Genomic DNA, 12,169 nt, shown 5'->3' on the forward strand with positions numbered 1-12,169 from the left:
CACCCGACTTGAGTGGAGGGAAGGGGTTGGTGGATATTTACTCAGTGAGATTTTCCAATGTGGAATGCACTGCCTGGTGGGGACGAAGGTCTGAAAGGAAACGGATAAATATCCAGGAAAAGGGGATTTGTAGGGCTTTGGGGAGAGGGACTGTTTGGATAACGCTGTCAAAGAGCTGGCATATGCATGATGGGCCGAATGGTCTCCTCCATCAGTGTCTGGTGTTAGAAGCATTCAGCTATTTAGAACAAAGAAAATCACAGCACAGGAACAGGCCCTTCGGCCCTCCAAGCCTGCATCGACCATGCTGCCCCGACTGAACTAAAACCCCCTACCCTTCGGGGACCTCTATTCCCATCCTATTCATGTATTTGTCAAGGCAACCCTTCTTCCCTGGCAGCGAGTTCCAGGCACCCACCACCCTCTGTGTTAATAAAAAAGGAAACTTGCCTGATGCATCTATTTGGTGGGCTCAGAAGGTAGCAAGCTCGACAGGATTAGAAGGGTTTATTTTGTTGTTCCTATTCTGTATTCCACTGTCCTGCATCCCTTTGTGGAGGTTATGATTGAATCTGCCCTGACTGCTCTCCAGAGTCACTGAGGAACACTGACTTTACCCTCTCTCCCGGCAGTGTGAGGATTGTTTGTGCTGGCAGCATGGTGTCTGCATGGGCTTACTGGAGGATAGCGTGCCCGAAACCTATACTTGCTACGTCTGTCGTGATCCACCCGGTGAGTGTTGGCAGTATGAAAGTGGCACGATTTGTACATCGCAATGCATTGCGCACGGTGACTGACCGGGGGGGGGGGGGGGGTACCGCGCCCCTGCAAGAGTGCCAGTGGGCTCTTGAAAGGACACATGGGGCCTGGGTTTGACAGCTCAACTGAAAGACGGCACCACTGACAGTGCAGCACTTCCTCAGTACTGCAGTGTCAGCCAATGAACTTTGTGCTCAAGTCACTGCCGCGGGACTTGAACCCACAACCGTCTGAATGGAGCGACCCACTGAACCATGGCCAGTCCAGCTGAGGGGTTGACTCTTAACGCTAATGGGGTTGACCAGAGACTGTGCAGTCAGCCCCTCAGGTGCCACAAGGAGCACCGGAAACGTTCCCCTCTCAGCCCCCTAACCCCCACCTTTCTTTGACGAGGTGCCGGTTTTATTGATCTGCCGTTTCTGTTACAGAGCAACGTCTGAGTTCCAGGTACTGGTACGACAAGGAGTGGCTCAGTAGCGGCCACATGCATGGCCTCAGCTTTCTGAAAGAGAACTACTCCCACCAGAACAGCGGCAAGATAGTTTCAACACACCAGCTCCTGGGGGATGTGCACAAGGTGATAGAGGTACTGCACGGGCTGCAGTTGAAGATATACATCTTACAGTAAGTAAGAGCATTGTGAGCGTTTTAACATTCAGTCTAAAGACCCTCAGTGGGGAGGCAGTGGCATAAAGGTATCATCACGGTGGCACAGTGGGTTAGCACAGCTGCCTCACGGCGCCAGGGACCCGGGTTCAATTCCGGCCTCGGGTCACTGTCTGTGTGTGGAGTCTGCACGTTCTCCCCGTGTCTGCGTGGGTTTCCTCCGGGTGCTCCGGTTTCCTCCCACAGTCCAAAGATTTGCAGGTTAGGTGGATGCTAAATTGCCCCTTAGTGTCAGGGGGAACTAGGAAGGTAAATATGTGGGGTTACGGGGATATGACCTGGGTGGGATTGTTGATCGAAGACAGAGGGTGGTGGTGGATGGAAAATTTTCGGATTGGAGGCAGGTTGCTAGCGGAGTGCCACAGGGATCAGTGCTTGGTCCTCTGCTCTTTGTGATTTTTATTAATGACTTAGAGGAGGGGGCTGAAGGGTGGATCAGTAAATTTGCTGATGACACCAAGATTGGTGGAGTAGTGGATGAGGTGGAGGGCTGTTGTCGGCTGCAAAGAGACATAGATAGGATGCAAAGCTGGGCTGAAAAATGGCAAATGGAGTTTAACCCTGATAAATGTGAGGTGATTCATTTTGGTAGGACTAATTTAAATGTGGATTACAGGGTCAAAGGTAGGGTTCTGAAGACTGGAGGAACAGAGAGATCTTGGGGTTCATATCCACAGATCTCTAATGGTTGCCACTCAAGTGGATAGAGCTGTGAAGAAGGCCTATATTGTGTTAGCTTTTATTAACAGGGGGTTGGAGTTTAAGAGCCGTGGGGTTATGCTGCAACTGTACAGGACCTTGGTGAGACCACATTTGGAATATTGTGTGCAGTTCTGGTCACCTCACTATAAGAAGGATGTGGAAGCACTGGAAAGAGTGCAGAGGAGATTTACCAGGATGCTGCCTGGTTTGGAGGGTAGGTCTTATGAGGAAAGGTTGAGGGAGCTAGGGCTGTTCTCTCTGGAGCGGAGGAGGCTGAGGGGAGACTTAATAGAGATTTATAAAATGATGAAGGGGATAGATAGAGTGAACGTTCAAAGACTATTTCCTCGGGTGGATGGAGCTATTACAAGGGGGCATAACTATAGGGTTCGTGGTGGGAGATATAGGAAGGATATCAGAGGTAGGTTCTTTACGCAGAGAGTGGTTGGGGTGTGGAATGGACTGCCTGCAGTGATAGTGGAGTCAGACACTTTAGGAACATTTAAGCGGTTATTGGATAGGCACATGGAGCACACCAGGAAGATAGGGAGTGGGATAGCTTGATCTTGGTTTCAGATAAAGCTCGGCACAACATCGTGGGCCGAAGGGCCTGTTCTGTGCTGTACTGTTCTATGTTCTATGTTGTCGGTGCAGACTCGATGGGCCGAATGACCACCTCCTGCATTGTAGATTCTATGGTTTCATCACAATGGCAGAGTGGTTAGCGTTGCTGCCTCTCAGCGCCAGGGACCCGGGTTCAATTCCGGCCTCGGGTCACTGTGTGTGTGTGTGTGTGTGTGTGTGTGTGTGTGGAGTCTGCACGTTCTCCCCATCTCTGCGTGGGTTTCCTCCGGGTGCTCCGGTTTCCTCCCACAGTCCAAAGATGTGCGGGTTAGTTTGATTGGCCATGCTAAATTGCCCCCTAGTGTGGGGAATTAGGATAAAAATGGGGGGTTATGGGAATAGGGCCTGGGTGGGATTGTGGTCGGTGCAGACCCGATGGGCTGAATGGCCACCTTCTGCTGTAGGGACTCTATGATTTTCTGGACATCAGTTAGGACAGACAGTGCCAGAGGTTGGTTGCTCTGGGAATCGGCAATGTTTATGACACTAACGCGGTGCTGGGTTGTTGAGACTGAGGCAGAGCGTTTGAGCAAAGAACTCCAATCCCCCGATCGTGAACAGCCCCACCCCCTGCAGAGCAACTTAAAAGATGGCTTGTTTTCCCAAGGGGAGGTGATGGCCTAGTGGTATTATCGCTAGACTATTAATCCAGAAACTCAGCTAATGTCCTGGGGGACCCGGGTTCGAATCCCACTACAGCAGGTGGTGGAATTTGAATTCAATAAAAAAAATACCTGTAATTAAGAATCTACTTTTGACCATGGAACCATTGTCGATTGTCGGAAAAACCCATCTGGTTCACTAATGTCCTTTAGAGAAGGAAATCTGCCGTCCTTACCTGGTCTGGCCTACATGTAACTCCAGAGCCACAGCAATGTGGTTGACTTTCAAAATGCAGGCGGGCAAATGGGGATGGGCAATAAATGCTGGCCCAGCCAGCGACATCTGTGTCCCACGAATGAATGAAAAACAAGTCCCTGGGGTGATGACCTGCTGCGCATTCTGTCCCCAGGAACAAAGACCAACCCAACCTGAAGCTCTGGTGCAAACCCTGGAGAGTTTCCTCAGCCACCATTGAGAAGCTGCGAGAGAGACAGAGCGCGCCCAGTGAAGACAGCAACAGTGGGCTGAGCACGAGTGCCAGCGCGCAGAGCAGGGCACAGAACGGCACGGCCGAGCGGCAGAGCAGAGTGCCCATGATTGAGGAGTCCTACATCACCAACGAACACTGTTACCAAAAGCCTCGGGCCTACTACCCAGCCGCTGAGCAGCGGCTTGTGGTGGAGACCAGGAACTCCACCCTGGACGAAGGGATTGGGAGGATGAGGGAGAACGGAGATGAAACACTGGCCGAGAGGTTCGGGCGAAACATCGACGACGACTCGGGCAAGTTGGAGCTTGATCTTCACCTGGAGCAGGCCAGTCACTGCAAGGTCGGTATTTTACCGTCTAACTACCGTATCGGGACACAGGCGTGTAAGATATTTCGATGGAAAACCTGTAGCCTTTGTCCATAGCCTTGTGTCTTGGCATCGCCAACGCACATCTAAATTCTTCTTAAATGTTGAGGGTCTCTGTCTCCACCACCCTTTCAGGCAGTGAGTTCCAGACTTCCACCACCCTCTGGGTGAAAAAGATTTTCCTCACAGCCCCTCTAAACCTCTTTTCCCCTTACTTTAAGTCTGTGCTCCCCTGGTCATTGATCCCTCCACCAAAGGGAAAGTCTCTTCCTGTCTACTCGAACTGTGCCCCTCATAATTTTATACAAATCAATCATGTCCCCCCTCAGTCTTCTCTGCTCCAAGGAAAACAACCCCAGTCTATCCAATCGCTCTTCTTCACTAAAGCTCCCAAGCCCAGGCATCATCCTGGTGAATCCCCTCTGCACCCTTTCCAATGCTATCACACCCCTCCTATAATGTGGATTCTAGAACTGCACACAACACTCTAGCTGTGGTCTAAGCAACGTTTCATATAGTTCCAGCATAACCTCCCTATTCTTAAACTCTCTTCCTTGGCTAATGAAGACAAGTATACCGCATGTCGTCTTAACCACATTATCCACCTGTCCTGCTACCTTAAGGGACCGGTGTACAAGCACACCAAGGTCCCCGTGATCCTCAGTGCTTCCCAGGGTCCTGCCATTCATCATGTATTCCCTTGCCTTGTTTGTCCTGCCCAAGTGCATCACTTCGCACTTACCCAGATTGAGTTCTGTTGGCCACTGATCTGCCAATCTGAGCAGCCCCGTCCATATCCTCCTGTAATCTCAGGCCATCCTCCTCACTATTTACCACTGTGCCAATTTTCATATCATCCGCAAACTTGCCGATCGACCCTCTTACATTCAAGTCTGAATGACTTGTATCGACCACAAACAGCAAGGCCTCCAACACTGCTCCCTGCCGGACCCCACTGGACACAGGTTTCCTGTCAGGAAAACACCCCTCGACCATCACCCTCTGCTTCCTGCCACTCGGCCAATTCTGGATCCAAGTTACTCAAATTTCCTTGGAGCCCGTGGACTCTTACATAGAACAGTACAGCACAGAACAGGCCCTTCGGCCCACGATGTTGTGCCGAGCTTTATCTGAAACCAAGATCAAGCTATCCCACTCCCTATCATCCTGGTGCGCTCCATGTGCCTATCCAATAACCGCTTAAATGCTCCTAAAGTGTCTGACTCCACTATCACTGCAGGCAGTCCATTCCACACCCCAACCACTCTCTGCGTAAAGAACCTACCTCTGATATCCTTCCTATATCTCCCACCACGAACCCTATAGTTATGCCCCCTTGTAATAGCTCCATCCACCCGAGGAAATAGTCTTTGAACGTTCACTCTATCTATCCCCTTCATCATTTTATAAACCTCTATTAAGTCTCCCCTCAGCCTCCTCCGCTCCAGAGAGAACAGCCCTAGCTCCCTCAACCTTTCCTCATAAGACCTGCCCTCCAAACCAGGCAGCATCCTGGTAAATCTCCTCTGCACTCTTTCCAGCGCTTCCACATCCTTCTTATAGTGAGGTGACCAGAACTGCACACAATATTCCAAATAGCTTCACAATCAGTCTGCCATGTGGGACCTTATCAAAGGCCTGGCTGAAGTCCAAGAAGACTAAGTCAAATGATTGTCCTCATCTACACACCTGGTCACCTCTTCGAAACATTTAACCAGGTTGATTAGACATGACCTTCCCTTAACAAAACTGCACTGACTTCTCGATTAACCCCTGCCTCTCCAAATGCAGATTCATTCTGTTTTCCAGAATTGCTTCCAATACTTTTCCCCACCACAGAGGTTAGACCGACTGGCCTGTCATTTTCCTGCTTTATCCCTTCCTCTCTTCTTAAGTAATGGAACAACATTAGCTCTTCCCCAATCCTCCGACACCGCTCCTGTGGCCAGAGGGGAATTGAGAATTGTTGCCAGCGCCCCTGCTATTTCCTCCCTTGCCTGACTCAAACAACCTGTCGCGTTTGTTTGTGAAACGGATTCTTGTGCCGAGTGAGCCGGGAGCGCAGGTTTAGAAATCCCCGAAGGTGGCAGGGCAGCTAGAGAAGGCAGCTGAGAAAGCAGACGGGATGCTTGACTTTGTAAATATGGAGTGGGTACAGGGACAAAGGGCTGATTGGCTGCCCTTTAGTATGACTAATGCAGGGGTGGCACAGTGGTTGGCACTGCTGCCTCACAGCGCCAGGGATCCGGGTTCAATTCCCGACTTGGGTCACTGTCTGTGTGGAGTTTGCACCTTCTCCCCGTGTCTGCGTGGGTTTCCTCCGGGTGCTCCGGCTTCCTCCCGCACTGCGAAAGACGTGCATTGGCTGTGCTAAATTCTCCCTCCGTGTACCCGAACAGGCGCCGGAGTGTGACGACTCGGGGATTTTCACAGTAACTTCATTGCAGTGTTAATGTAAGCCTACTTGTGGCACTAATAAACAAACTTGAGATGAAGTAGGGTGGGAGGAGGCTTGTGTGGAGCATAAGCCCAGACGTAGATCTGTTGGGCCGAATGGCCTGTCTCTGTGCTGCACATTCTGGCGAGGTAAGTGAAGCACTGCAGGGAGGCCGGAGGTGCCTGTGACACTGCGCGTCAGCTTCAGAAAGGTGCAGGGCGCTGATATGATGCCTTTCTTCCACCTCCCCCAGTCCCCGCCTCCACCCAGGCAAATCCATATCCAAGGTTCCCCAAACTGTGGGCCATGACCTCACTGTGGGGCGGCGGGACCCGGGAGTTCCAAGACTCAGATTTGTCCGTTCTGAGATCAGCTGCGAGGTCCCGTTAAACGTGCACTGTTTTGTCTTTGCGAGTGCAAGTGGCCTCTTGAAAGGAGCTCCGAGGCAAGATGGCTGCCACCAGCAGCGAGGTGTCCAAGTATTCTGTACCCCAGCCATTTGAGCGCTTACCCCCAGCCACCCTCTCCACCAGTCAGTATAGCCACCAGCCCGGATTTTCACTCTGGGATTGTACCAAGCATTAAACTGGAGCTGCAATGGGATAGGGTATGGGAAATGTCGCTCTATGTTGTAACTAGAACTCGCGGCTCTACTCGGTTTGCCTTACTTCCCTCCTCCAAGTCTCCAGATTCCCCGGAACTTTTACCCAATTACTCTGCCCTTCCGTCAGGTCCACAGCAGCAGCAGCGGTGAGGCGTCGCCCGAGTTGGAGCAGGAGAAGGAAAGCAGTAATTTGAAGGACGGTGTGGAAGAGGGAGCCAACGACCCCCAGCTGCAGTGGCAGGTCAATCTGCTGACGCACGTGGAGTCGTTGCAGGACGAGGTCTGTCACCGGATGGACTTCATCGAGAAAGAACTGGATGGTGAGTGGTGGGAACCGTCTGCCCTCGAGGCTTTCGGTCTGGGGGGTTGGGGCTTCCCCACTTTATCCAACCAGAGATAAAAATGCCCGTTCGTACAAGGACTCGCAGGTCACAGGTTAAAGGTTCTGGGCCACAGATACAAGGGGGAATGTGGAGAATAACGAGGCAGCACAGTGGTTAGCGCTGCTGCCTCACACAGGGAACCGGGTTCGATTCCCGGCGTGCGTCACTGTCTGCGTGGAGTCTGCACGTTCTCCCCGTGTCTGCATGGGTTTCCTCCGGGTGCTCCGGTTTCCTCCCACAGTCCGAAAGATGTGCTGGTTAGGGTGTATTGACTCAAACAGGCGCCAGACTGTGGCAACTAGGGGATTTTCACAGTGACTTCATTGCAGTGTTAATGTAAGCCTTACTTGTGACTAATAAATAACTTTTTTATCCATCAAGTGGTTTTTCACTCCAGTTTCCTCCCACAGTTCAAAAATGTGCGGGTTAGGTGGATTGACCATGCTAAATTGCCACTTAGTGTCCCAAGATGTGCAGGTTGGGGGGGAATTAGCGCGATAAATACGTGGGGTTACGGGGATAGGGCCTGGGTAAGATGCTCTGTCCAAGGGTCGGTGCAGACTCGATGGGCCGAATGGCCTCCTTCTGCACTGTAGGGATTCTACGATTTTGCTCATCAGCGCAGCCTTGTCCAGTTTCTGGAGTGGGGTTTGACAAGAAACTGTGGGATTTGTAGACGTTAATGTTCAGAGGCATTTTGTGTACTCAGAAGGAACGCAGAAAGCTAGCACGCAGGTACAGCAAGCAATGAGGGGGGCCAACACGCTGTTGGCCTTTATTGCAAAGGGATTGCAGCACTAGAATAAACAAGTCTTGCTGTAGTCTTATACAGCTGCAAACACATCTGGAGTATTGTGCCTGTGTTAAGAAAGCGGGTAGGCTTGCATTGGAGACAGTACACCAACGATTCACTCAACTGGTCCCTGGAATGAGAGGGTGTCCCATGATGAGAGGCAGAGAAAGTCAGGTGTATATTCTCTAGGGTTTAGGACAACAAGGGGCCATGTCGTTGAGATGAGCAAGACTCTGAAGTGGGTTGATCGGATCGGTACAGAGTGCGTCTCCCCTGGCTGCAGACTCTGGAACATGAGGGCACAGGAGGTCTTAGAATAAGAAGCTGATTGTAAGGACTGAGAGGAGACGTTTATTCACTGAGATGAAACTTTGGAATGCTCTACCCTAGGGAGGTGTGGATGCGCCATTATTGGATATATGTGAGGCTGATTTTGGGGGGGGAAAAGGGATATGGGAAGTGGGTGGGAAAATAGTGTTGAATCCGAAGGTCAGCCATTACCATTGAATGCCGCCATTTTGAACAAAAAAAATATTGAGTACCAAGTCCAGCTGTGGCCACGTCTCAGACACAAATTTAGGGGAAATAGCTTTACCATCAAAGTCAATACTCAACCATATTCAATACTCCAGGGCGGCACAGTGGTTAGCACTGCTGCTTCACAGCTCCAGGGACCTCAGTTCGATTCCCGGCTTGAGTCACTGTCTGTGTGGAGTTTGCACGTTCTCCCCTTGTCTGCGTGTTTCCTCCAGCTGTTCCGGGTTCCTCCCACAATGCAAAGATGGGCTGGTTAGGTTGATTGGCCATGCTAAATTGCCCCTTAGTGTCCTAGGGTGTGTACGTTAGAGGGATTAACAGGGTAAATATGTGGGATTTCGGAGATAGGGCCTGGGTGGGATTGTGGTCGGTGCAGACTCGATGGGCCGAATGGCCTCCTTCTGCGCTGTAGGGTTTCTATGATTCTATGGTTATCGTATCAATGGCGGAGCAGGTTCGACAGGCCATCTGGTCGTCTACTCCTGTTTCTAATGTTAAACCTGTTGGGAATGTGGGCAACCGTGCGTCATAAATACTGGCATGAATCTATTGGGCTGAATGGCCTCTCTCTGCACTGCAAATGCTCTGCAGTGCGGTGGCAGAGTGGTTATCACAGCTGTCTCACAGTGCCCGGGACCCGGATTCGATTCCCGGCTTGGGTCACAACTGTGTGAAGTTTGCACATTCTCCCCGTGTCTGTGTGGGTTTCCTCCGGGTGCTCCAGTTTCATCGAATAGAATCCCTACAGTGCTGAAGGAGGCCATTCAGCCCATCGAGTCTGCACCGACCACAATCCCACCCAGGCCCTATCTCCGAAATCCCACATATTTACCCTGCTAGTCCCCCTGACACTAAGCGCCAATTTACCATGGTCAGTCAACCTAACCCGCACATCTTTGGACTGTGGGAGGAAACCGGAGTTTATTTATCAGTGTCACAAGTAGGCTGACATTAACACTGCAATGAAGTTACTGTGAAAATCCCCTAGTCGCCACACTTTGGGTACACTGAGGGAGAATTTAGCACAGCCAACGCACCTAACCAGCACGTCTTTCAGACTGTGGGAGGAAACCGGAGCACCCGGAGGAAACCCACGCAGAAACAAGAAGAATGTGCAAACTCCACACAGACCCAAGCCCGGAATCGAACCCGGGTCCCTGGCGCAGTGCTAACCACTGTGTCACCGTGTCGCCCCTCCCACAGTGTCGTGTGGGTTTCCTCCGGGTGCTCCGGTCTCCTCCCACAGTCTTAAAGACGTGCTGGTTAGGTGTGTTGGCCATGCTAAATTCTCCCTCAGTGTACCCGAAGTGTGGCGACTAGGGGATTTTCACAGTAACTTCACTGCAGTGTTAATGTCAGCCTACTTGTGACACTGATAAATAAACTTAAAAACTTATTAGTGAGCTTCTTTGTCTTTGGTTCTTGAAGTTATCTCTTTGTATGCAGCTAATAATCAGAGTATTGAATCCCCAAAGAGCGGTGGATGCTGGGACAGTGAGTAAATTTAAGGAGGAGTTAGACAGATTATTAATTGATAATGGGTTGAAGGGTTATGGGGAGCAGGCAGGAAAATGGGGATGAGGAGCATATCAGCCATGATCGAATGACGGAGCAGACTCGATGGGCCGAATGGCCTTATTCTGCTCCTGTATCCTATGAACTTATCATCGTAGAACATCATAGGATCCTACAGTGCTGAAGGAGGCCATTAGGCCCATCAAGCCTGCACCGACCACAATCCCACCCAGGCCCTTTTTCCGTAACCCCACATATTTACCCTGCTAATCCCCCTGACACTAAGGTCAATTTAGCATGGCCAATCAACCTAACCCGCACATCTTTGGACTGTGGGAGGAAACCAGAGCACCCGGAGGAAACTCACGCAGGCACAGGGAGAACGTGCAGACTCCGCACAGACAGTGACCCAAGCCGGGAATTGAACCCGGGTCCCTGGCGCTGTGAGGCAGCAGTGCTAACCACTGTGCCACCCCATTTATTTTCACTGTGTTTTGAGCTGTGACCTCACTGATTGTGGCCATGTGATCCAAGGAAATGATGACAGGTTGTAAATTTTTGGATAACCTTACTCGTGTGCTGGAGGTACTCCCAAGCTGGGTGGCAGTAATGAAAGAACAGGTGATATAATAAGTTAGGTTGGTGCATGTTTGCAAGGTGCTGTTGATGAAACCTTAACCGACCCATACGTGAAACTGCAGGGGAAAAGTTGAATGGGCGCCTGGGTTTGTCACGAGTAATTCAATGTTCTTCGCTTTCTGTCTGGCCCCCTAGTTCTCGAGAGTTGGCTGGACTACTCTGGTGAACTGGAGCCACCTGACCCACTGACCCGATTGCCTCAACTCAAGCACCGGATGAAGCAGCTCCTCATGGACCTGGGCAAAATGCAGCAGATTGCTTCCTGCTGTCCCGTGTGAGGTGCCCGTCAAACACCCAAAGGACCTTTGGCCAAGGATTGAGGGAGACGCAGGAGACTGCCCAGCAGAAAATAGCGTGGACGAAACGCCGGATGGAGGCGACCGGGCTTCGTGCGCTCCAGCAGCCGATCTAGACTCCAGTTTCTGTTTTTATTTCTTGTTGATGTTTTCTGTCCGTTCTGGGGCGCCCTTTTTAGAGAGTTCCGCTTTGTGGTATTTGCTCGGTCTTCGGGGAGGAGGTGGCTCTGACCCCGACACTGAGCCTCCGTTACGGCGGAGAGGAAGGACGGGCTGAATTCTTCAGCTGTCTCCACATCTCTGGCTCGCTCCGTGGGTACGCCGCAGCGTTCGAACATTTTTAAGAACACGAGTCACCATCCAGACATTTTAGAGGGAGGAGGGGAGGGGAGGGGGGAGGGTGGGGGCGGGGGAAGAAAAAAGCATCATAAAGAATTATTAGTGTATTTAAAATTCCCACATTGACTCATCTTTTGTCTTTTTCTGTTGAAGGGGGAGGTGGTGTTTTTTTTTTTGTTTGACCGGTCAGGTTGGTTTACGAGCACAGACAGGGGAACTAACCTGGAGGATTTACTGAGCCCTTGCCAGAGAGCTGATGTACGGAAGGCTGATTTACCTCGACTCTTCGGACCCGTTGGCGCGGTCTGTAATTGTTAATCCAGCCCTCACAGGGACGCAGAATCTTTGCGCCCCCCGAGCAGCTTCTCCCAGATGCGTAGTTTCCCTCATTGCCTCGAGGAGGAAGATTCGGGAT

At 51.2% G+C, this 12,169-nt stretch overlaps 1 protein-coding gene across 10 annotated transcripts in view; it reads left to right on the forward strand.

Moving 5' to 3' along the window:
• The window catches only part of LOC144508625 (PHD finger protein 20-like), a 50,819-nt gene extending 38,946 nt beyond the window's left edge, over nucleotides 1-11,873 (forward strand). For 6 of the 10 annotated variants that reach the window (XM_078236819.1, XM_078236822.1, XM_078236825.1 and 3 more), the window contains 5 exons: nucleotides 633-732; nucleotides 1,188-1,383; nucleotides 3,764-4,198; nucleotides 7,391-7,572; nucleotides 11,255-11,872. In XM_078236819.1, coding sequence (XP_078092945.1) covers nucleotides 633-732; nucleotides 1,188-1,383; nucleotides 3,764-4,198; nucleotides 7,391-7,572; nucleotides 11,255-11,397 — 1,056 coding nt within the window. In that variant the 3' untranslated portion in view covers nucleotides 11,398-11,872. Of the gene's footprint in view, nucleotides 1-632; nucleotides 733-1,187; nucleotides 1,384-3,763; nucleotides 4,199-7,379; nucleotides 7,573-11,254 lie in introns of all 10 variants that reach the window. The other 4 variants (XM_078236823.1, XM_078236828.1, XM_078236820.1 and 1 more) reach the window with 2 other exon arrangements.
• The last annotated feature ends 296 nt before the right edge of the window (nucleotides 11,874-12,169 follow it).

The sequence above is a fragment of the Mustelus asterias genome, chromosome 20, assembly GCF_964213995.1.
Source record: "Mustelus asterias chromosome 20, sMusAst1.hap1.1, whole genome shotgun sequence".
NCBI lineage: Eukaryota > Metazoa > Chordata > Chondrichthyes > Carcharhiniformes > Triakidae > Mustelus > Mustelus asterias.